We start from the raw sequence: 26,789 nt of genomic DNA on the forward strand, positions 1-26,789 counted from the left end.
GAAAAAATTTCCCGATCCAAGAGTTTTAATGAAAATGTTACTTGATTATAGACAAAGCATTTTGTTTGTGAATGATTATATGTTATTATAATTATAATTTTTCATTATTTCATTTTTAATATTTTCATGCTCATACTATTCAATGTTCATTTAATCACAGCTGCTGAAATGAAAATGACGAAAATTATGTCAATTCGGAAGAGTTTTGTGAATAATTTTAATAAATTCTTTTTGTTTTTATTATGTGCGTAGGGTGTGTCATATTTTTTTCTTTTTTGTCGCACTTAGATTCTGATTTCTATTAAAAATCCTTACTTTTAAGTTTTATTGGAAATATTAGAAAATTGAAATATGTAACGCATCTGCAACTCTCTAAAAATGCTATGTTTAGGTTTTCATGTAAGATAGTTTGCATAATCATCGTTATCAATTTAAGAATACAAAAATCGCCTTAGCATTTCAAACAAGCATCTCCCTAGAATTTTAAATCTTATAAAGCTAATCCAAGATCCAAACTTGCTATAGTTAAAAGGGAAAAAATTTAAATTTTCTTTTGTTTTGGTTGAGCTATTATTGTTAACTCTACTAATAATCTAGAACTAAATTTGAAGCTTGATGATTCATTGTTGATAAAATTTGATGCCATTTTTGATGCTTAATTGAATCATATTATTGTATTTCTGAAACTTCATTGCGATATTTTAGTTCCACTTAACGGAAACAATATCAAATTTAGCACTTTAGTAGATGCTGAAGCAAATTGGAATAGTATTACACTGTTAGTATACTCTAACAGACTAATCTTGCAAAACTTGGTAAAAAAGCTAAAACAAATCTACTCGTTGATCAGGTTTTTTTTTATTTTTAAACCGTATACAACAGTTAAACTGATTTATTTATTTACTTATTTTTTACTTGAAAAATCGTCACTATACAGTACGGTAACTTTATGAATTATTTTTCAGTCTGAGTAGGTTTATCATACAAAAGTTGACATCGTTTTGCACTTTTTTATCTCATTTATGCAGCAATTGTATATTCTGAAGCTGCATTGAATTTTTGTCGCTTATTTTGTTTATTAATTTTTATTACATTTATGAGGGAGATGTTTTCATTCATAAACAAGTCCACAATTTCCAATTTTAACTAGGTAATTTTTATTTAACACAGGTAATAATTTAGAAAAAGGGTATAAAGTAGGCTTAGTATTACGACTTAAATAAAACGCAAATAAAATATAATCAGAAAAAGATCCCTAGCTGTGTATAAATTGTCCGTAGCACATTGGTTGTCGGGAGCTCAGAATACCCCGCTGTCTATGTTGAGGAGTAAAAGGTAAAAGAACATTTCCCTACCTAAAATCTCTAAACGATACGATTGGATTTTACCCCAACAGTTCTTCCTCTGGTTCTTCCTCTGCATCCATAATTAGTATTTCTTATGCTCTGCCTATTGGAACGAAAAATATCATTTTAGTATGCATGATCAATCCTTATCTTTCCATGTCTAATAACTTCACAAAGCACACATAAATAGTAAGCTAATTAGATAAATAAATAATTCTTGACACAAATGATTTCTTTCGTCTAAACGAGAGTGGATACTAAAACTTAAAATGTTATATTGTGAGTGGAGAGGAAAAAAAGAATCTTTACTTATAATTCAAAAATTTTCTACAAATTTCGACAATACATTGAGAAATTTTTTTAAAAAAAATATATACTTTAAAAATAAAAATAATTGACTGTCCTTGTTTTTTTACGTAAATGTATGCGTGAGAGTTCAATTTAAAATTATGCTTAACAGGCTAAAAAAATAAATAAATAAATAAAATAAAAAAATCTTCAAAATATTTCGTTGGTTCCGGGAATCCATTTTCAATCAATAACATAGCCCAAATAACTGCAACGACAAGTTTTTATTCGAAAATATGCCAGCCATGGCGATTTACATTAATTTTAATAATAAATAAAATTTTAAAATAAGAGAAAGTATAGTTAATAAATTAAAAAGCAAGCTTCAAAAATAATAAATGTACCAATTTAACCGAATGAATGCATGGCTTCATACTGATTTAAGCATGGTGCATTATACATTTTCGATTGTAAAGTTAATTGTTAAATAATTTAATTCTATTGGAAACCAAGCTCCTTGATCTTCTGAACTATGGCATGATTTCATTTTTCAGACTGTTGTGCAAAGTCGGTTTTAGAATTAGCAATATTGATATACGTTCGCGCTGGGAGCTTTGCTAAAGATTGGCTCAAGTTTCATTCATCTTATTAAATACACTGCTCAAAACAATTAAAGGATATTGAGGTTGTGGGTTGATCTTGCACCTGGAGAATTATTTGAATGATTGACACATTATCGGCAGATGTAGTAGGCTATATAAGATAAAAATGACATTTGTTTGTCAGAAGAAAATAAATGCGCTTTATAGAGCATTTGGATACAAAAGGAAAGCAAACACAACTCAAAATTAGCATACTGCGAAGTTTGGAAATTAAAAAAATTTGCATTTGTGACTCTCTTCTTGAATTTTATGCAAAAAAAAGGAACTGTTTATATCGCTATTTTATTCCAGACTTACAATATCCTTTAATTGTTTTGAGCAGTGTATAAAAAAGTCTAAAAGTAAAAATAAAGTAGTCTTTTAATAAGTCTTATATTGTCCTTTTTAGTCTTTGTTTACTTTTAACTTATAACGTCGGGGTTCCTCAGGAAGAAGCTTGATTATTTAAGGTTTCGTAGTCGGAAAAAAATTGGGAGACGTTGCCATGGAGAAGCAATATTACTTTTGTGACAATCGCATTCTAGGATAATGTTTGTGGCAGCCGTAACAGTTACGTTACTGATCTAGTTTAACTTTAATTTTACAAATAAGAGCAAAATATGTCACTTTTAACTCACATGATTTTGTATATTTTTCACTTTTTGTTGTGGTAACAAATTTGAAAATACTTGCTTACAATTGCCTCAGGTGCTAATAAATGCTGACAAGTAAAAGCAGTTTTGTTTTTTTCAAAATGCAATAAACAAAAAAAATTTGACCTTCGAAGTAGAACTTAAATTTATGTTTCTTCTGCTGGCAATGAAACTTTGTAAACAAAATCAAAGATTTTTTTAATTGTCTGTAAAGTTTTTGTGATAAAACAGAAAGATCTGTAAAATGATCCACAGCAATGGCTATTAAAAAAGTATATTTTGTTTTATTAAAATTTATATTATTTAATTGCAGTAAATAAATTATTATGGGCAAATGTTAAAAATAATATGTAATTTCCAATAACAATACAAATGAAAAAGGGCTCCCAGTTCAAATATGAAGGAAACTAGAAAGGATGTTTCAGCGAAACTGAGTTGAAATTATCGCCATACCTAGAGGCTTCTAATTATAATCCTTTACCCAAGTTATATTATTCAAACAAAGTAAAATGAAAACTTTGAGTATAAAGTTTACTAAGTACGAAAAGTCTTTTGCATTTTATGCTAAGATAATGCAACTAAATCCTGGGATGCATTCCCTTGTGATAGTAACCATCAGTACTATAATTTGAATTATATTATTCACTCAAAATAGAGTAAAAGCATTGAGTATAAAGCATATGAAGTGTAAAATGTTAAATGCTTTTATGCTAAAATAATGCAATTAAATATTAAGATATATTCCTATATAATGATGAGTATATTCTCAACAAATCCCATTCGTTTTAAGTTTTGGTCTTAAATTTGTTAAATAAATAACCAATATCAAAAAAGTATATTATGATGTGCAATTCTGCAAAAAATGATTTGGTAGAATAAAATAGAAACCAGAAAATTCATTATTTATCAGAATTTCTCAAAAAAGGTCTTTACTAGGTCTAAAACTTTTGGTTAGAAAGGTCGCCTTTCTTACCTAGAGTTTTTTAAATTAAAAAAAAATTCTTTTCTTTTCCTTTTTCTTTTTTTACGTATGACGAAAAAATAAATTTGAATATGTCATAAATGCGATGTTGATGCTGGTTAGCAATACCTGATAATTCAACATAAAGTGAAAAACATTTTGAAAATTTAAATTTAATATGTAAGGACGATTTAACTATATTTTAAACTTCCTAAAAAGAATGAGAAAAGTTTTTTCTCTGTGCTCAAGTCTAAAGTAATAAAATGTATGCCTTCACCTTATACCTCGTAATTTAGTTTGCTCATTTTTCCTTATCTTTTGTTTTAGGAAATGAGCAATTAATTCATAGTAAGCAATGTAGTAAACAGTAATGCAGTTTCCATTATAAAAAACAACACAAAGGTAACAACAAAACACTGCCGTTAAAATAAAAACGGTTATCTAAGATAAATTATTGAATTTATAAGCGAGAAAAAATTGAAGACTAAGGTTCAGAGCTTTTAAAAATGTAAAGATAAAGTAGCATTGAAAAAAAAGGATTGTGTTAATAATAGACTTACATAATTGTTTTTTTTTTTTTTTTTTTTTTTTTTTTTTTGGTATTTAGATTGGTGTGTTAAAAAAAGTGAGCTATGTTGTTATTTTGACACTGATAAATTTTCGTGAGTACTATTTTTATATACTTTTTCAATTTTGTAGTGAGTAAAATGCTTTTTCTTTTCAGAACTATACTATAAAGTTCTGCCCCCCCCCCTGCTTTGCTCATAAGCCCCCTCGATCCAAACGTTTCTAAAGAATTACGTTTCTTACGTAAAGAAACGTTAAAAGGATTACATTTGCTTCTAAACGATAAATAGTTTGACACATATAAAAATATTCAGCTGAAATATCTCAAATTGTTTGATTATGCACACAGGTTAGGTTTCATGAATTCAGTTTCCGGTTTTATTTGCAGAAAAATTTAAACCTAATAATTTTGCTCGGCCATCATCGCAACTTCACCCAAATTCTTATTTTATTCTGATTTCCAAAGAGAATATTTATTTCGTTCTTAGTCTTAGCTGTAATTTACAATTTTCTATTCCTTTTTTTTTGATCTGTAGACAGGACATAGTTAGAGACAATATAATTAAATAAATATTACATACTTGCTAATTAAGAATTGTACATACAACATTCGATCAGTTTAGATATCCAGATTTGAATCTGTTAATCATAAAATGTCGCGTAATAAGAAAATAACGAAATATTACTTTAAAATAAAGGTTATAGCCGGCGATTTGAAATAATATTTAAAACTAAAATCATAATACATAATACTAGAGAATACTAAGATAAGAGTACTAATATTTTTGTATTTTTCACCTTCCTTGGTTCATCTGGAACCAATTTTGATGGTGCACTGAAGGCAATCAAAATTGAAACTGAACTGATTATCTCTAGAGTCAATTTATTTGCAATTGAAAAACATTGGCAATTTTCAAGTATTATCCAAGCTATTTCCACCCACATTGCTGCAGAATAAAAAATTATCAAATCTTGCAGAACTCTTTTTTTAGTCATAGAAGAAAGTTTTTTTATATCCATAATAGGGTATTGCAAATCATATTTTTTTCTTTTTTTAAAAATGTATTTCAAAAGAGCGGGTCGTAAAAGCCGCTGATTTGGAAAATTGCTACTCGTAACGACGTACGATGACATTTTTATCAAATTGTTGCTGTGCAATTCTTAAACCTCTTCGACTTTGAATGCATTTTTATCACCCTGTCTAATGTGATGCGTCTCTGAAAATTTTTCTAAAAATCAGTTTTCCTTTTAGCACAATTTATAGGCCTTATCTGCCATCCCTCCGATTTACGAAAAGACATTAACATTGGCAAAATATGTGGCATCCAATTTGGAGACGTATGCGAAGTCACGTGCAAAAGAAATCGCATGGAACTGTGGAAATCCTACATCCGATGCTTAAAAAGTGGACAATGGGAGATTCCTCCAAGTTGTCCACCCCAAATTGTAAGATCTTCCAATCTGGAGCTGATAAGGTGCAAACATCTACCAATCAATATTGAAGAGATGTCTTCTTGCGTTAGGATCAGGATATCGGCATCTACAACTCCTCCAGGTACTAAGTCACATTGCCCGGATATTTTGAACAATTTTTTGAAGTTTGGGCAATGCTCTACTGTATCAGCGGATTGTTCAGTAAGTTGTGGCACCAGTACCTTAACCCTGTTTTGCGTGGAAGACGGAAATATGTATCCCCAGTGCGTGGCTCGGAAGGGAAAGAAATGTCCGGAATTGAAGTTTGCTGAACTCATTGATTGCTCCTGAGAACGAGGTACTTCATGTAAGGTTTGTAAATAACATTTTTTTAAAGTTTATTGATCACTTTCGTATGTAGTTAGCAGATAATACAGTTACAAAACTGAAAATGTATTGGTGAAAAATGAGGGAAGGTTTTAAAGGGAAAGAGCTTTTTTAATGTGATAATGGCTTTTAAAACAATAAAAGTCTTAAGGCTATAAAAAATTTTAAAGCGATAGGAGCATTTAAAGTAATAGAAGTTCTTAAGACTGCAGAAGTTTATAAAGTGGTAGACGTTTTTAAGGCGATTGAAGTTTTTAAGACGATAAAAGTTTTACGGCGATAAAAAATTTTAAAGCGATAAGAGCTTTAAGGTGATAGAAGTTCTTAAGACCGTAGAAGTTTTCAAAGCGATAGAAATTTTTAAGGCAATTGAAGTTCTTAAGACGATAAAATGTTTCGAAATGACCCGAGTTTTTAAGACCATCAGAACTTTTCAGTCGACTGAAATTATCAATACAGGGGTTAGAGCGCTCACCTTCCAATGAGGTGAACCGGATTCGAATCCCAGAAATGGCTGGTCCTTACGAATTCCACATACAGTTTTCACAGGCCACAGGGCTGACGTGAAATAACCTCAGAGATAGACGTGGTTACTTCAGTGGACAACAGGCTCGAGTCCCCTTGCCGTCAGGATAAATGTTGGAGCTTTTCCTGGTGGAATTCCAGGAGTTCCCTTGTGTTCTGGATTGGGTTCAAAATTAAAAGGCTACGGAGTAGAACATTGGTAGTCAAAAGCCCAGAAAATAGGGTCGGCTGTTCAACAACGGTTATAAAATAAAATATATTGTATTGGTTATAGCTACCTAAATTCAGAGTTTTAAAACTTAAAAAAAAAACTTAAATATATTTTTTTAATACTTCAAAATACTTTAAATGTAGATTTTTTACCAAAAATAGCAAAACTCTTATATGTTAAATTACACAAAAATAAATTGTTCACGTTTTTTCTTCTAATATTTTGTTGCTATAATAATAATAAAGGAGAAAAAACTTTTTACGGTGATAGAAGTTTTTAAGGTGACAGAAATTATCAATGTAGATTGAAAGGTATAGACATACCAAATAAGATAGATTTTCAAAACTTTAATCTTTCTTTCTCTTTCGGCCTCGCTATTAAATAATTAGGCATCCTTTGATAAAATTTTTGGCCTTTGTAACCGAAATTAAATATTAATTTGAGGCACTATAAAAAAACATTTTTGGTTTTGAAATTTGATCAAAAGTTTTAAATATATATATATAGAAAATTGTGATTGCGGACTACACAGCATTTTTTAGATCAGTTTTTTTAACTTAAATATCCTTTATGGTTTACCTCTACTAAATAAACATAATGTCAGACAGTTCTGAGGTTCCTAAGCGATCTTTCCTATTTATTTTTCCGTATCCATAAGACTTAGTTGGCGCTTAGTTCTATCAGCTTATAATATTTACTAGAGACTATTATGTTTGGCGCAATTCAACCATTCAAGCTCTTGTAGCATAAATTACATTTTCAATTTAAGTTTTAAAAAAAACGCTTAATTTGATGATATGGTAATTAAATGAATTCAATTTTAGATTCGATGCCCTGACGGGAAATTTTTATCGGAAAGTACAACTTGCCTCTCTTCGGCTGAATGGTCTCCTCTGCCTTCATGCAATGCAAGAATGCAAAGTGCAATGGAAAACATTCCCAATGACATAGTATTTATTAACTCTACTTGTAAAGTTTCCCAAAGTGCAACTTGCATGGTTGGTTGCCAAGTGTATGAGTATTCCAAAAAAATTGTTTTAATTAAGGAAGTTCAGTGTGGATCATCTGGAAGTTGGGAAAAACTACCGAGTTGTGAAATGGTGAAGTTAAACTTTTGGAATAATCAAATCCGATACACCAACTGTCTTGAGCCAAAATTTGATAAAAATGCCGTTCTTCAAAGTGGATGCTTAACAAAGGAAGGCTCAGTATGTTTACTGAGGTGCAAAGAAGGTTATGGTCCTAAATGATTGCACGTTTTGCGATGCTTTAGGAGGAAATGGATCAGCAAGCTTCATTGTTCATTAATTAATCAATGCCCAAGTCTCCCCAGCCATTTGACGTTTACTTGCGATTGCAAACGAGCACCAAGATCGTTTTGTCAAGTTCAGTGTAGACGTGGAATATTACTAGGAAATAATACTGTATATTGTTCTAATAAACTGAACTGGGTGCACCTTCCAGCTTGCTCAAAAGAAAGGGAGAGTAAATCATTGGATTGTTACTCGAAAAGCCCAAATTCGCTCATAAAATATGTGGATAAATGCAATTTCAAAGATGGTGAAAAATGCCAAGTTAAATGCATTTCTCAGTTTGCCTTGGTTGATTTGCATTTTATCATCTGTCGAAAAGGTCAATGGCGAAACGTTCCGAGATGTTTTTCTCAGAGACAGTCTCCTTTTAAGATACTGAATATGAAATGTAAGTATCCACCACCTACACCAAGCAATCTAAAAATTATCGGTACGTGTAGTTCTGATGGAGGTATTAGTTGCGACATAATGTGTCGCGATTCGTCTGCTGAAATGACTGGACCGAATGCAACTACGTGTCTTCCTCCAGGACTATGGAGTAGAGTTGAGCCATGTCAGGGGGGCGAAATGTATTGCGATCAACCCAAACTACCAAAGCACTTAGAGTTTACAATGAACTGTCATGGTGCAGAAATAGGTTCACATTGCATTATACGCTGTAAATACCGCAAAGATGTAAAGTTTGTCTTGATTTGCCGAAACTCAAAAAGATGGAACAGATTTCCTAATTGCACTTGTCCATCCCCTTTCCTTATAGATCCCGTTTTATTAAATGAAACGTGTAATTTAAAACTCCCTGGGGAAAATTGCAGCATAAAATGCCAAACTGGCTATGTGTCACATCAAAATGCTCATATAACATGCTCAGATCATTTAAAATGGACTCCTCTACCCGTATGTACAAAACTGTTTTGCCCAAAACCAAATTTGGGCAAGTCTTTAGTTTTTAATGAAGATTGCACTTCGAAATCATCTGATGAATACTGCCAATTGAAATGCAAAGAGAGCGGATACTTCGTGAGAGACGATAAAATAAAATGTATTGACGGATTGTATTGGTCAAATTTACCCAATTGCACATGCGCATCTCCAAAAATTTCTGATGATTTTATATTCAAAGGAGATTGTTCTAGAATAACACCAAACAATAATTGCTCTTTGGCTTGTAAAAAATTCGCTGCGATGACTGGAAAACCGTATATAACATGTCAAAGTAACATGACATGGAGCAGTTTTCCAATATGTACAAAAATCATTTGCCAAAAACCACATATACCGCCAACATTGTTCTTAAAAGAAGATTGCGTATCGAAATCCCCCGGTGAATATTGCTTAGTAGAATGCCGTTATAGTGGGAAACTAGTAGGATCAAATAAATTATTTTGCTCAGAAACATTAAGGTGGTCATCTTCGCCAAAATATGTTTGTTCCCCTCCAATTTTACCCTTTTATTTATCGTTAAAAGAAAATTGTTCAGAAAAAGAGCCGGGGGAAGTTTGTTTAGTGTCCTTTAAGAGGCAATTTTTTATTGACAGACACCATTACATAATTTGTAAAAATAACACAGAATGGAGTTCATTTCCAATTTGCGAGCGAAAAACTTGCACGAAAGACATTCTCCCAAAAATGCTTTCATTTAATGGAGATTGCTCCGACGTAGTTGCTGGTAAAGTGTGTCAAGTCGAATGCAAAGGAGGCGGTATACTGCACGGCTCTAGATATATAAAATGTATTGGTGGCACTCTGTGGACAGGTTTACCTCAATGCTCGTGCCTTTTTCCATTTCTGCCTGATTTTATAGAGAATGTTACTGATTGTAATGATGTTGGAGTTGGAAAAAGATGTCACGTAAAATGTAAAAAGTCTTCGCTGCTAATAGGTAAAAGTTTCATCACTTGTCAAAGTAACATGAAGTGGACATCTACTCCGAAATGTAAGGCAATGATATGTCCAGTACCAAAGCTTCCAAAATATTTGAGTTTTCGTGATGAGGATTGCTCTGCAAAACAACTAGGTTATAGTTGTAGTCTAAAATGTCGCGAAGGAGCTGCTTTTATTGGATTAAAGACTCTAACGTGTGTAAAAAATAAAAACTTCATGCATTGGACATCTTACCCAAGTTGCACATGCGCAATACCGCTCCTAAGAAATGGTCTTGAATCGATTGAAAATTGCGACTTCAAAATGCCTGGTGACGTATGCATCCTATCTTGTGGTAAGAATTTAATTCTACATGGAAAAAATAGTATTTATTGTAAAAATGATACAAAATGGAGTGAATTTCCGAAATGTCAAAAACAATTTTGTCTTCCTCCAAAGCTACCTAAAAATTTGTTATTCATAGAGGATTGCTCGACTAAAAATGTGGGAGATGCATGTTCTCTTGAATGCTACAACGGTGGTATGACTATACAGGATAATAAAATTGTTTGACATTCACTGTTTGGTCTGTTTTTCCTAATTGCTCTTGCCCATCTCCAGTTTTTCCAAATAATTTACAGCCATTAGAAGATTGTTCTTTAAAACAACCTGGAGAGACTTGCAAAGTTACTTGCAAAGAAATCATCGAACATTATCCTTCAATACCGTCAGGTGTGATGACAATTTTCGTTGGGGAAATTTTCCTACTTGTAGAATGAATCACTGTCTGAAGCCGTTCCTTCCTAATTACCTTCTTTTCGACGAAGATTGTACTTCTAAAACACCTGGTGATGTTTGCAAGCTTATTTGCAAAAGAGGAGGAATGTTTATTGCAGATAATTACATAAGATGCTTGCAACCTTTAATGTGGACATCGTATCCTTTGTGTACTTGCCCCAACCCAATATTAAAGTATGGAATGCACACTATTGGAAACTGCAAATATAAGTTTCCGGGAGAAACTTGCTCTGTTAAATGCCAGGATAATTTAAAGCTGGAAGGCAAAAAAAGAATTTTGTGTCAAAATGACACGAAATGGTCGGAAGGACCACAATGTAAAGTGAAATTATGCCCTAAACATTCTTTACCTAGTCACTTATTGTTGAAAGAAAACTGTTCTTCAAAAAGTGTCAATGAGCGATGTGAATTAATCTGCAAACATGGTGGAGAAAGGAAACATAACCGTTTTATTGAGTGCTATTCCAATACGAAATGGTCTGAATTCCCCACTTGCTTCTGTTCTTTACCTGTGTTGAATAAGGAACTGAAATTTAGGGAGGCGTGCTTTAATAAATCTGAAGGTGAAAAATGCTTTTTGAAATGTAAAACAAAACAAAAGGATCCGGATAAAATTTTTGTTCGTTGTCTACGTGGAGGTTTATGGACGGTTTTACCCTCATGCTCAAACAGAGTTTGTTATAAACCTAAACCTAATAACTATATAGTTATTGCTGATAATTGTTCGAAAAAGCTAGTCAATGAAATTTGTAAAATAAACTGCAAATCACCAATAATTAGTGCTGGGAAAGATTTTATCATCTGTCAAAAGAATTATAGATGGAGTCAGTTTCCTCCTTGTATAGAAAGGATGTGCCCAAAACTAATTCTTAACAAAAAAAATTTAAATTTCAAAGGAAACTGCTCTAGAAAAATTGGATCAGACTGCCAATTGATATGCGCAGAAAATTTCACATTAGATGGTAGGAGTAGGGTTATATGTTTAAATAATACAAGTTGGTCACCTTTGCCGAAATGCAAGCCTATTTTATATTGCCCTGAGCCGAATATAGATAGTAGTATATTAAAACTGAAAGGGAACTGCAACCTTAAACGTTCTGGGGAAATATGTGAGATCTCATGCAGAGAAGGTGGTAAAATAATTGGTCATAATATTATTGAATGCCGAAACAATCTAACATGGAGTTCTCTTCCAATTTGCACATGTCCAAAGCCTAGTTTATTCAGAAATCTAGTAGTGCTGGAAAACTGCATTAATAAAAGGGGAGGTGAAAATTGTACAATAGGTTGCAAACCAAACTTTAACTTTAAAGGTGACCCTTTCTTAAAATGCAAAAACAATACAAGGTGGAGTTTGAAGGCAAAATGCATTGCACAATGCACCAAACCTGTTCTTCCAGTTTATTTAGTTTTTAAAGGTAACTGCTCATCTAAGAGTTTGGGTGACCGCTGTGTCGTAAACTGCCAAGAAAAAGGAAAAACTATTGGACATTCGAGTATCAAATGCATTGGCTCTAAAAAATGGAGTCCACTCCCTGACTGTACGTGTCCTCCGCCTTATATATCTGCAGATATGGAAGCCAAAGAAAAATGTAGTTTCAAGAAACGAGGAGGATCGTGCGAAGTTGGTTGTAAAAAAAATAGTAGATTGATTGGGAGTTCAATTATAACTTGCTTGAATAATACCAAATGGTCACTGCCTCCAAAGTGTGCTTTGATATGCTCAGTGCCTTCCCTCCCCAGCTATTTGGCTTTGCAAGAAATATGTTCTAGTAAAATTATAGGTGAAGCATGTGAAGTAAGTTGCCTGCATCACGGGCCTATTCTAGGCAACAATTCAGTTGTGTGCTTATCCCAAAATACCTGGAGCTCATTTCCAGATTGTATGTGCCCATCTCCAAATTTATCTGGGGGTCTTGAGGAAAGAGAAAACTGTGACAGAAAGAAAAGAGACGAGATTTGTCGAGTAGCTTGCAAAAGAAACAGCAAAATGATCGGGAGAGATTTCTTGACATGCTTACAAACTGGTAAATGGTCATCGTTGCCAAAGTGTGATTTAATAATCTGCTCACAGCTTAATATTCCTGATTATTTAGCCTTCAATGAAAGTTGTGTTTCAAAACTAATTGGAGAATTCTGCAGAGTGAAGTGTAAGGGAAAGAGAAAACTTCTCGGAAATGATAAAATTGAATGTTTGTCGGAACATGCCTGGAACGAATTTCCAAATTGCACTTGCCCGGCTCTAGATTTATATTCAACTTTTATTGAAACCAAAGAAAATTGTGATTCTAAAAAGAGCAGTGAACAGTGCAAGATTGGATGTGTGGGAAAAACAAAACTTATTGGAAAAGAATTTCTAACTTGTCTAGATAACAGCACATGGTCACCACTACCAGATTGTGCCTCTATTTGCTCATATCCAACACTTCCTAAATATCTGGAATTTAAAGAAAACTGCACATCAAAAATCGTTAACGAAACATGCGGTGTAAGATGCAATCAGAAAGGTAAAATTATGGGCGAAGAAGATATTAAATGCTTAAATGAAAATATGTGGAGCCCATTACCAAATTGCACGTGTCCAGTTCCAATTTTAACTCATAAATTAGAGACTCATGATACATGCGATAATAAGAAAAATGGGGAAACATGTAAGATTTATTGCAAGGGAAACAGAAGGATTATCGGAAAAGATTATTTAACATGTTTAGATAATAGCACATGGTCATTGCTACCAGACTGTTCCTCCATTTGCTCATATCCAACTCTTGCTAAATATCTAGAATTTAAAGAAAATTGCACATCAAAAATCGTCAACGAAACATGCGGTGTAAGATGCAATCAGAAGGGTAAAATTATCGGCGAAGAATATATTAAATGCTTAAATGAAAATATGTGGAGTCCATTTCCAAATTGCACGTGTCCAGTTCCAATTTTAACTCATGAATTAGAGACTAATGATACATGCGATAATAAGAAAAATGGGGAAACATGTAAGATTTATTGCAAGGGAAACAGACGGATTATCGGAAAAGATTATTTAACATGTTTAGATAATAGCACACGGTCTTCACTACCAGACTGTTCCTCCATTTGCTCATATCCAACTCTTCCTAAATATCTAGAATTTAAAGAAAATTGCACATTAAAAATCGTTAACGAAACATGCGGTGTAAGATGCAATCAGAAGGGTAAAATTATCGGCGAAGAAGATATTAAATGCTTAAATGAAAATATGTGGAGTCCATTTCCAAATTGCACGTGTCCAGTTCCAATTTTAACTCATGAATTAGAGATTAACGGTACATGCGATAATAGGAAAAATCGGGAAATATGTAAGCTTTATTGTAAGGGAAGCAGAAGGATTATCGGAAAGGATTATCGGAAAGGATTATTTAACATGTTTAGATAATAGCACATGGTCCTCCATACCTAAATGTTCTTTAATATGTTCGGACCATACTCTTCCTAAATTTTTAAGTGTGATTGATATTTGTTCATCAAAAATTGTGAATGAAACTTGTAGAGTAAGATGCAATCAAAATGGTAAAATGACAGGAAATGACCAGATTCAATGTTTAGACGGGAACAAGTGGACTTCATTTCCTAGTTGCACATGTCCCATTCCTACTTTAACGGATGATTTGAGAAGTAATGAAACATGCGACAGAAAGGAAAGAGGGGAAAAATGCATTATTCATTGCAAAATTAATGGTAGAATTATTGGGCGAGAGTACTTAATATGTCAAAAAAATAGAAAGTGGTCATCGTTACCAAGTTGTGCTTCATTTTGCGCATATCCTTCACTTCCTAAATACCTCAAATTGAAAGAAAACTGCATTTCGAAAATAATTAACGAAACATGTGGCCTAAGATGTAATCACGACGGTATCATTGTTGGTGACGATAGGATTAAATGTTTGGAAGGTAATAAATGGAGTTCTTTGCCTGGGTGCACTTGTTCGACGCCAGTTCTAACTGGTGGTTTACAGTTGAAGGAGACATGCGAGAGAAAGAAAAAGGGAGAAAATTGTAGTGTCCAATGTAGGGGAGGAAATCGAATAATTGGAAAAGAGCATTTAATATGTCAAGAAAACGGCACATGGTCATCACTACCGAATTGTGCTTCATTTTGCCCAACTCCGGCTCTTCCTGAATACTTAGAGCATTTTGGAAGTTGCCTTCATAAATTTGCAAATGAAACATGTACTGTCAGTTGCAATCAGGGCGGGAAAATAGTTGGTAATAATAGTATTGAATGTTTAAACGGTAGCAAATGGAGTTCATTTCCAAGCTGCACGTGTCCACAACCAGTTTTAAGCATGGATATGGATGCGAATGATACGTGTAACGCCAAGGATAAGGGAAAAACGTGTAATATTTATTGTAAAGGGCACAGGGAAGTTTTAGAACCACATTTTTTGACGTGCCAAGCTAATAGAAAATGGTCACCGATACCTGAATGTTTGTCCCTTTGTTTGAAACCTAATCTTCCTCGGTACTTGATTTTAGCTGAATATTGTTCCTCAAGAGTTGAACAGGAAAACTGTAAGGTAATTTGTGCGAATGGGGAAAAGATGCATGGATCACCTGTCTTAACATGTTTAGGTAACGATCAATGGACTGCATTTCCAGAGTGTTCTTGTCTACCAGTAAGAGTAAAAAGTCCTTTGAAATTATCTCATGAGTGCGTTTCAAAGAAAAGGGGAGATACTTGCAGAATTTATTGTTCCCATGAGAAATATGCCATCGAAGGTAATCCTCAGATTACATGTCTTCACAATTTTTCCTGGTCACCACTCCCAAAATGCGTTTGCGATGTATTCTATAGAGGAGCAATGTATGCGCTTTTTGAGATTGAATCCTTCATAAGGATTGTGCAACATGATGCTACTCCATTCTCTAAAGTAAATTGTACGAGATCTATTAGAAAACACGGTAGTATAACATGCTTGGATAACCTAGAAGAACAGAACTGGAAATTTATACCTGATTGCACCTGTCCATCAGATTTGAAAAAAATTGCTAAAGAGAGTAGATTTTGCAGAGTATTGTGCCAAATGACGCAGGAGGATTTCAGGCTGTCATCCTGTGAACCAACAGCATATAATTGTTCAGTGTTAGATGATTATGTCCATTTTCATTGGAAGTTATTTAAGACGTGATTGAGTTCAAAATAAACATTAAATTAAGAATTACATTGCGTTTAAAGTTCTTTAAGGAGGACTTAAGGATTTAAATTTAAAAAAATTAATACTGCCAAAATCTTTCGTACTAGATGGATTAATTCCAGGTTGACCAGGTTTTTTTTCGTATAGTTATGTATGAGATAATTCATTAAAAGTTCCACGATGCTGTTACAAACACTACACATGCTCCTGTTGCTAAAAATTATGATAGCCAGGATGAAAAAAGGGGAAGCACGAGCTGTGTTCCAGACTGTGAGTATAAATTTTGAACTATATTTTACTAACTTGGAAAATCGAAAGGGAAAGAAAACTGAATTGATTTCTACGTTATATTTCTTTTAAAGTTACTTGAAGCTTTCCAAAAATATTTAGATAAAACATAGACACACAGTGGAAGAAGGAGGCTAAAAATAAAATTTCAAAAATTTGGAAATCTCACGTTCACGGACCAAGCATATTCAAGTGAAGCTAAGAGAGCCTTCGAGGAATACATAACCAACAGTTAAATAAGAAGCTCACTAAAAATATCAATTTATAGGTGGAAAGACCACCGCGATTAAAAAACCAAAACTAAAAAAACTGAACTAAGTTTTCCTTGCGAACGATAAATAGGAAAACTGAATTAAACCAGCTAAAATGGAAAACGATTTGGAGCAAGTGTGATTCAGCCACATCACAATATTCTCTTAGAAAAGAAAAAAAATCATTTGCAAATTAATAAAAGAAACTTAGCAATACGTGAAACAACAAACGATTGAGGTTAAGGGCCACAGTACGGCCAGAAGAACCACCAGAAGAACTTACTATAAGCAAATATTTTTAAATCTTGATTATCACAGCGTTATTTTGATCATACATTTGTTACCAAGTTAAAATTTTAGAAAATAATTTTTTCAGTTTTTTTATTTTTTTTTATACCTTTTCGATACATTTTGGCTTCACTTAACTGAAGAGAGCTGTTTAAAACTACTCAAGAAACAATCATCATTCAGATCTCTGTGTGGAATTAAATGCAGTCAAATTTTAAAAGTTTTTCGTAAAAAAAATTTTTATCAGAATTATATACCTTCTAAATTATCACTTATCGAGGTAAACAAATGTTACAGAAAATTAAATGCTACATAGTTTAGAGTCTGTAAGGATAATAAACTTCTTATATGCTAAATTATGCTTAAATGCCATTACTAATAGCATAGAGTTCAAGTTTTATAGGAGGATAAGTCTTATTATCTATACATCTATACATCTATACATAATAATAAACGCGGCTGTGTGTGTGTGTGTCTGTAATCACAATATATCGCCCCAGAAGCCTCGCCCGGTCACGAAACTCGGCCCATAATTGTGTTTTCACATAATGAAGAAGTATTTTTTTTCTTTTTCAAAAATTTGGATTAGTTTCTTAGTTATCAGTCATTTTGTAAGAAAATCTATGCTTTTTCGTCTTCAAAGAGCCATATTCAAGAAACTATTCGCGATCGCAACGAACTATAGGGGGCGTTGTTGTATGAGACGCTTACCTGCGATTTCTATATGAACCGTCATTCAGTTACTCTGGAGACGTCGTTAATGTAGCGTGTAGCATTGCAACGTTCCTTCTTTAATGTGGCTTATTAAATTTAAAAATGAAAAAATGCTTGATATTCTTTCTTGTACAACCGAAAACAAAATGGTATCTCTTTTTATTAGAGAAGGAATATCCAAAACACATCGGAAAAATATTTGTACATTAACAGAAAAAAATATGTATATTCTTATAAGAGTTAAAACCTAATGACCGAGAAATAGTATTACTAAATTTAATGATATAACATGAAAGGCCCATTTAAACTTTACATTCTATAGTTTTAAGAATCATATTACTTCAAAAATTAAAATGAACAAAAAGTATACATAAGCTTCATAATTTTATGAAATTTAATTTTGTAAACAAAGTTTTTTGACAACAATTTTTATCAAAAAATTTCAAGTTTCAATAAAAATCATTATTTAGAAACGAAGAAACGTAAAATAAAGAATGCTGACGAAGCAAAAACAAAAAAACAATTCTTTTTTGTCGCCATTTTTAGTGCTACGAAAATTCGTCTTTGGGATTTGCCAAAAACAAAACAAGATGCAATTTTATTTTTTCAGGAGGGAAATATTTTACCGAAAAAACGAAAATGTACCAATTCCCACAACATGAAACTTTATCTTGGTAAAAGTACGTTTTGGAAATGTTATTTCATTTGGAATCTTATTTATCAGAGTTCATATGGCGATATGATTGTTTTGAATCTATGCTAAACTCTATATCGGCTCATTTTCCACCGAAATCCGATCGACTATTTTGATTTTAAATAAAGTGTTTTATTTTATGAATTGTGCAAAAATTTTAAGTGTAGATTGGCGGCACTTAAAAACCGCCAAATCTGTAGCGGCGGTGGCGTTAATATGTAAGTACCGAATTTTTATTCCATACTTTTCTGAATCATATTACTTCAAACATTGGAATATACAAGAAGTATACATAAACACATAATGTTATACCATTTAATTTTTCAAAAAAAGTATTTTGAGAACAATTTTTATCAAAAAATTATAAACTAAAAAACGGAAAATAAAGAATTCTTAGGATAAAAAAACGATTTTAAGAATTCTTTACATTGAAATAAAAACTTCCATATTGTTTCTTTTTTTATTATTCTTATAGTTCTTAATCAGACGTAAAAAACCATTCTGTAGAGAACCATCATCAAATGAAAAAAAATATTTACAAGCAAATTTTTTATTGTAAAAATCATTGCACTTACCTGATTTATAATTCCCGGAGAATTCCAAAATGATAAGTTCCTTGTTTGAAAACTTTATTCTCAAATAATAGATACATAGTTTATCCCTTCATTACTTTTAGATAACATACTACACAGCAAAATTTTATAATTGATATGAATTTGAATATGTATCTTAAAAACAGAACAGCTGAATTCTAGTTGAAATGATCTATTCTTTTAAAACTAAAAAAAACTTACCAAGAAAACGATTCAAATTAATTAAAAATCAGCACAAATGGCACTATTTCAAGTAACTTGGATAATTTTTTATTGTTGTTTTCCGAATTATATGGATACAAAAATATATACTATTTTATAACGAAGAAGAATATGCTATAACTATTACAATTCTGTATGTTCTGAATTCATATTTATTCACTGGAATGACGAAAGCAATGTTGACTTCACTTTAATTCGTAATGAATTGAAGACAGAAGAAATGCATTTTACCTTAATACACACATCTGTAACAGTATCCGAAATCTGAAGTCATCAGTTGCAAGTTTGTTGATAATAGAAATAAAAAATTATTGAGGAATTTTTCTTCAAATGTTTGGCATGTTCTGTTCCTGAAAGATTTACTAATATTCTGGAGATTTTTTTCAAGTTCTTCGGCCTTTTCCTTAGGGAAATTTTGCTTCTTATTTGCTGCTAAAAAATGGCGTCTGATTCAATCAATGACTTTGATGGAACTAAATGAAAACGTGATAAATTAATGTCTGATATTTACAGGCTCCCGCTAGACGGCGTACTCGAGCGTTGCGATCGCGAATTAAAAAATGCATATACTTTTCTCCACTCTTATAAATGTATGCTAATGCGAACCTTACAATTGAAATATTAATTTTCGACAACTTAAACCAATAATATACGAAGGAATTAATAATTTAATTGTAAGGTTCGCATTAGTTTACATTTATCAAAGTGGATAAAGCTTTAACTTTTGTACTAAAAATGTGGCAACATATTAGATACGTAAATAGAACGCTACGCTTTGATATATTTATCGCTGTTCATAATTGTTATAATAAGTTTTTCTTCTTCTTTCCACGCTCTTTTTTTTTTTTCTTAAGCAAAGACGATAAGGGAAAATTATACTTGAGGATGCCCCTTGGCGAAATTGGTGACTTATGTTTGGCGCTATTCCTGCTTGCGCGGAACACCGTGGTAACAGAAATAACGGCCAAAATATAATGATATTTCAAAAAACATTGGAAAATTTCAACAAAACATCGCAAAAAGCTTGCAATGAACCCAATATAAGCAAAATTAATAAATCCAATAAAAAGGATTTTGAATCGAAGCAAAAATTAATGGAGTAGGTGCAGAAAGAAAAGGAAAAAAAACAACTCCCTTCTTCATTAAGCTTGAATATACTCAGATTTAGGTGCACAGAATTATCTAATAACAGTTAGAGGGAAAAATATACTTGAGGGTGCCCCTTGGCGAAATTGGCGACTTATGTTTGGCGCCATATTTGTTTGCCGGGAACGCCGTGGTAACCCACAAACAGGACATTTATATCTATTACTAATTAAACCTTCATTCATACACCAGTCAATCACTGTTTTTTTCTCATTGTTATTAAAATCGTACAGAAACTTAGGATTTATCTTATTGACAGTATTCATTTTTAGTACCAGAAGCAAAAATAACCATACCAGCCGGTATCTAAAGTAGAACTAACGGATCTCTGAAATTACATTTAAAAATTCATTTAAAAACAACGCTAAATTCTAAACTAATCAGAATCACGATTAAAATCTAAACCAATCAGAATCACGATTGGTTTTCAGCATCTCCCAGCTTGGCGATCAATCGTGATCACAACTTGGCGGGGGCACCCTCAAGTATAGTCTACCCCAGTTAGATACTGTCTAAATTCATCGTGAATAGAATCTGTGTACCTCCATCGTCACATAAATTCGGCGAAATATGAATCGAAAATGGCGTTTGTGGTACCGAACTGATGATGACATTTTTTTATAAAGTCCCTTTTTATGACTGCCCACATACCTTCGATCTTATTGACCAGAAGTAAAAGTAACCTTACCAGTCGGTATCTAACGAAGAACTAATGAGCCTCTGAAATTACGTATACCGTTGAACATTAATAACGCTAAAATCTAAACCGTTGAGAATCACGATTGGGTTTCAACATCGCCCAGCTTGGCGATCAACCGCGATCACAACTTGGCGAGAATCAAGGGGCACCCTCAAATATAGTCTACCCGACGTTAATTTTTGTAGCGATATAGAAATAGAAATTGATACCATAAAAAAATTATAGAGAAATAGATACCATAAAAAATTAATTCGTTTTCGTGTTCTTTTCATGTATTTAAAGCAACTTTTGTATGCTTTTACAATTTCTGAAGCCTTTTTTTTAAGAAAAAAAAACAAGTCTCCACCTGATAGTTATATTATAGGTTAGGTTGCCATAGCAAAGTTACATCTTCAAACATCCTCAAGAGCTATAACACATCTGCAGCAGAACTGGATATGAAGACAAAATTGCAGGACAGAAACACTTTAATTATCCACTAATCTTCAGATTTCCTGCTATGTTTTAAAAAACTTTATTTGTGGAAACCTTTAGCGTGGCGGACAGCTGGCCGCCTTAAGCGGCTAGTATTTAATAAAATTATATTTAAATATTTGAAAACTAATATAACTGAACTAAATTTTCCTTGCGTACGATAAATAGCAAAATTGAATTAAACCAGTTAAAATGAAAAATGGTTCGGCTCAAGTTTGATGCAGCCCCATCACAAAGTTTTAGATCATTTACAGTATATGCTGACAAGGTTTAATCAAAATATATGTGATTCGCCGTACTGACTCCTTCATAACGTCTCGTGCAATACAATATTCATCAATTTTCTAAAGTAGATTGAACTAGTTTTATTCAAAGACACGTTAGTGTAACATGCTTGAATCACTTGAGTGAAAATAACTGGAGATTAGTACCTGATTGCATCTGTTCTTCTAATTTGAAAAAAAAAATTACAAAATTGGGAAAAAATTGGCAAACTTTATTTCGACATTAGTCTGGAGAAATTTAACTCGTTAATGTGTCACTTAAATTTAGAACGTCAGGTTTTCGTTCAAAGCTCATTTATGTTGTAGGATAATCGTAGGATTAGTTACATTACAGGATATACTGTTCTATTGCAGTTTTGGTGACGAAAATGTTTATTGTACGTAAAAACTTTCATTGATACGTTGGAATTATTTAACGTATATATATTTGGATTCCTTAGCTTCATACATAAAATCAATTTATCTATGAATACTTTAGCTTGTTAATCGTCATTTATATGTTTTTAAATTATGTGAAAATAAATTTCAAATGCAAAACAATAATCATTTTCAGATTATGCAATATCATCATTTGAGGTAGCTTAAGTCACCTTTTAAAATAAGACATCCTCCAGTCTAAGAACATTTGCCTCAGAGATTAATTAATTGTTGCGAAATTTGAGTCTAGAGATACACTTTTTCTTTACGGACGTAAAAGTTTTCTTAAGTACGTATGTTGGCAAATAAAAACTAAAAGAACCGAAAAGACAAAATAAATAAAAGAAACTTGGTTGTTCAAGTTAACCTGGTCTATGAAGTAATTTAACACCAGGGTTAGAAAGAAGATTGTAACAGTCTGGTTTCAGGCATCTAAGTATATTTTCTTAGTGATTCAATTAAGCGAAATTTTAAAAATATATTATTAATCTCAATATTTATCCTTTTTTGTAACTATTAGTAAAAAAGATTTTAGAGTTCATTCTAGACCCTAAAAAGGTCAGGGTGATAAAAATGAAAAAGAAATCAATATCTTCTCTAAAAAAGGTGCGCATCTCAAAAAAGGGCATTGCAGTTTACGAGTTCAGCAGTGGACTGATTGTTAAGACACGGTTCCCAGCAGATCACCGAAGTCAAGCATCACTGGCTACGGTCAGTGTGCGGGTGGATGACCACTTGGATCAGCATGCTTAGGGACCGAGGGTGTGCGATATTGGTCCTCGTTAAACTATTCTACCGTAAAGTGCTCGACTTCGCGTGCAGGTCGTCGGGCTACCGAAGCGGGGTGCCATCCCCTCTGCAGAGGATCAAAATTGTGATGGCATGTCTTCGGATCATCCTCAGGGGTGTTTCCCAGACCGTCGCCAATAGCCCATTGTGCAGCTCTAGTGCGACGTATTTGAACAACAACAACAACTGCATTTTACAGAAATTTACATAGGTTTTGAGAAATCTAAAATATGCAAAGTTCACAATTTTATCCCTAAAAATTCTCTTTTTTTTCTCAAAGATCAATAGTCAAACTTAAAAATAATTCCTCAGTTAAACTCACGCATTCAATAAATCGACTTTGAAGTGAGCGGTATTCTCACATTTTTAAATCATACGTGTCTTAATATTAAAAATATCGGGAGTATAAAAATGATGTCGTAATGATCCGGAAAAACAAAAAGTAACTGTTGAAACAGTGATCGAAAATAGATTAAAAAAGCAATCATCTTGAGTGAAGCGCGTAAGAAAGTGGTTACTAAAATACGAAATACGTTAGCCGGAACATTATACTAAAAATATCTTAGTTTAAAAAAAAACAGACGTAAATAATCAAGAAATAATCAGTAACTGCCAAAAAAACTATCTATAAGCGACGTTGATTTAAAGTAGAATCGTAGCGAATTGAGCTTGTTAAAAAGTGATTCTATAAATTTGAAATACACGCTTGTCGTAATAAAACCATATAAACACTATTAGAACAAATAAAAAAAGTTTGGAAAAAAAACAAGTGGCAATGGCTAAAAAATGATTAGGAAACAATAGAGATTTACAACGGAGACGTTGCCAGTCAAACGCTTCGATACAAATTTGAAATTCACGTGTCGTAATAACGTATTAAAAATATCGGATTTAATACGTTAAAACTAAATACGAAAAACCATGTAGAAAGAGCCGCAAAAAAGGTTAAACAACTCAAAAAAACTTTCATCCAAGGACGTTAAGTTGTGATAAAACCATAACGCATCGAACTTGTCAAAATGTGATAACAAGAATTTGAACTCCTCAATATCATCAAATAAAAAAGAACATAAGAATTTGATTTGTCTGAAGAAGAGCATTGCATTTCACTTCATTAAATTTTGAATTACTTTCGTAGTAACTAAATCTTTTTGTTGCTGTATTTAATTCAGTTTAGCGAAAGCTAATTGTATCCCTATGACTGAAGAGAAGAAAAGCGGCTCAGTTTTTTTATGAGTTTAGCAAATATTTAAAGTCATCTAGTATAAAAAAAATATTCAAAGTCACAAAAAAAGTTATTATAATTTATAATTATTGTTATTATAAGTAATAATAACTTTTACATATCGAATATCTTGCAATTGGTCAATTTTTGTTTATTTTTACACAATAGCCAATCTGTACATTGGGTAACAAAGAGAAAATATTTATATATATATTAAACTAAACTCAGTGGCGCGACAGCCCATAGAGGGCAAGGCCTACTGAGCCCAGCTCAGTTTTCTTGACCTTGGGCTCTGGGATGCAGGGGCAGATGTTCCGGTCAGGTGGTCAGCCGAACGTGGAACCCCCAGTGTTTAGTTCCCAAGCATGCTTGGTACTAATTTGTCGACCCACTGAAGGGATGAAAGGTTGAGTCAACCTTGCCCGGCCCGAGGATCGAACCAGGGACTTGTGACACGACAGCGTGAAGCGCTACCGCTCAACCATTATATATATATATATATATATATATATATATATATATATATATATATATATATATATATATATATATATATATATATATATATATATATATATATATATATATATATATATATATATATATATATATATATATATATATATATATATATATAACGTCGTCGCCGAGTGGAAGGATTAAAACAGGTCATAGGTCGGGAAGGAGGGTACAAAATTTATTTATTAATTATTAGACAAGAGCAGTCATGAGAGTGAGTGAAAGTGCACACGAAAAGTTGCGCTCCTTGGTTATATGTTAGGGAAAATCTTGCAAAGTAAAATCCGTAAAATGTCTTAATTTAGGGAAAGAGGGAAATCTTAGTAGTTGCTATTGGTTTATGAGATAGATCGAACGTTTCCCACACAAGAGCAAAGGGAAAAATGTCCTGCTCTTAATTAAATGCATACTTGAGCCAAAAATAGATTTAAGAACAGGATGTGGCTTTTAAAAGTGTGAGAAAGTATTTCAAATAGAATAATTAATTAGGAAGAAGTTTTATAGCAGAGAAACTAACATAAAAAGATTAATTGAAGCTTTTTATGTTACATCCCCCCTCGCCAATAATGTTTAAATACAATCCAAAATTTTAAAAAATTTTCCATTTGCAAAATCCTCCCTATGGTAGAAGTACAAATAATATAACCAAATTTTTAATGGTAACAATATATAAAAGTAATATAAATTATAAAACATTTACATATGTTCTCATTGAAAAAATTTTAACACAATCAAAAATCTGTAATAGCATCATCAGAAAATTTAAAATTTTCATTTTCAACAGTTTTTTTTTTTTTTTGACTTAACAATTTTTTCAGTTTCAAAAATATTTTGTTTAAAGATCACATTACAGTTATTCTGCAAGAAGTATTCCTCATAAAAACACTATTTAAGTTAACTCTTCAATCATGATGACAAAAATTTATAAACATTTGTTAAAAATGTGTAATTTAAAATGTAAAACACAAAATACAAAAAGCAGTTTCACAGGAAAAATTTAATTTGAAATTAGATTTGAGTTTTGTTTACCTTGTTTGAAAACAAAAATGACACAGTGGTTGTTATTCTGAAGTCCAAGATTTCAATATTGTCTTTATTTCACTTTATTTACCTTTCATTTTTTGTCACTTTAATAGCAAAATATTTGGAATTTTTTTTGCAAAATCACCTGAAGTTAGGAATTTATTAATTTTCTTGGATTTGCACAATTCTGTCAACATAATTTTGACAATGTTACGCACCATTATCATATTTAGTCTCAAGAATATTAGAAAACACAAGATCATTTTCAATTCTGCTATTTGAAATTTTTCTTTTTTTTATGTCCAAAATTTGCCTTCTGTAAAATTTTTTCTTTTCCTTTTCTCTCTTATTTTTCTTTCTACTTTCTTTTCTTTCTACTTTCTTTATATTTATTTATACTTTTTCTTTATTGGTATTTTTATTGCAATTATTAACCCGGATTTCAGGAAATATGTAAAGACAAATTGCTTTTATAATCAGAAAAGATGATCAGTCTTCTCAGATTTTACATTACAACCCGTTTAACACAATTTATCACTAATTGAAATCCAAAACAAAGCTTTCAAATTTAATATGGTATTAAGGTAAATCAGTTTTTAATTTTTGACTGATCTAGCTATTTTCCTTATTTTTAATCTGAAGTGCAAGTTTGGTTTATTTGCAAATTACCTTTTATCTATTTTTTTTTTCATTTATATCTTTTTTTCTTTCTTTTTGGACATAATTTTTTTTTTCTTTTTTTTTTCAAAAATTTTAGTTCGGACATTTTTTTAAGTAATTTTTGTGTAGAGATTTTAATTGGTAATTTAATTTGTCACAATTGTTAGGGAAATCAAATATTTTCATTTCTATTTTAAACGTGTTTTTGAAGTGTATTTGGTTACTAAATTTTTCAATTTGTGTTTGATCATTTTCCTATCTGTATGCTGGAATTAAAGTTCAGAAATAAAGAAACGATTTGTTTATGGAAATTACTGAACTAGAACAGAGCTATGAACTAATTACCAACGTTGGACTAAAGCATTAGT

The 26,789-nt window shown here is 32.0% G+C and overlaps 3 protein-coding genes across 3 annotated transcripts; all 3 read left to right on the forward strand.

Annotated features, from left to right (window-relative positions):
• Positions 1–8,686: 8,686 nt before the first annotated feature.
• On the forward strand, positions 8,687–10,738 carry LOC139427104 (P-selectin-like). The gene has a single exon (XM_071187774.2). It carries the CDS (start codon positions 8,687–8,689, stop codon positions 10,736–10,738), a length of 2,052 nt encoding a protein of 683 aa, XP_071043875.2.
• Positions 10,739–10,940: 202 nt separating this feature from the next.
• LOC139427108 (sushi, von Willebrand factor type A, EGF and pentraxin domain-containing protein 1-like) lies at positions 10,941–14,375 on the forward strand. Its single transcript, XM_071187778.2, has one exon. It carries the CDS (start codon positions 10,941–10,943, stop codon positions 14,373–14,375), a length of 3,435 nt encoding a protein of 1,144 aa, XP_071043879.2.
• Positions 14,376–14,514: 139 nt separating this feature from the next.
• LOC139427110 (P-selectin-like) lies at positions 14,515–16,128 on the forward strand. The gene has a single exon (XM_071187781.2). It carries the CDS (start codon positions 14,515–14,517, stop codon positions 16,126–16,128), a length of 1,614 nt encoding a protein of 537 aa, XP_071043882.2.
• The last annotated feature ends 10,661 nt before the right edge of the window (positions 16,129–26,789 follow it).

Source organism: Parasteatoda tepidariorum, chromosome 2, assembly GCF_982258835.1.
Source record: "Parasteatoda tepidariorum strain Cologne lab strain chromosome 2, Ptep-v5.0, whole genome shotgun sequence".
NCBI classification, from domain to species: domain Eukaryota; kingdom Metazoa; phylum Arthropoda; class Arachnida; order Araneae; family Theridiidae; genus Parasteatoda; species Parasteatoda tepidariorum.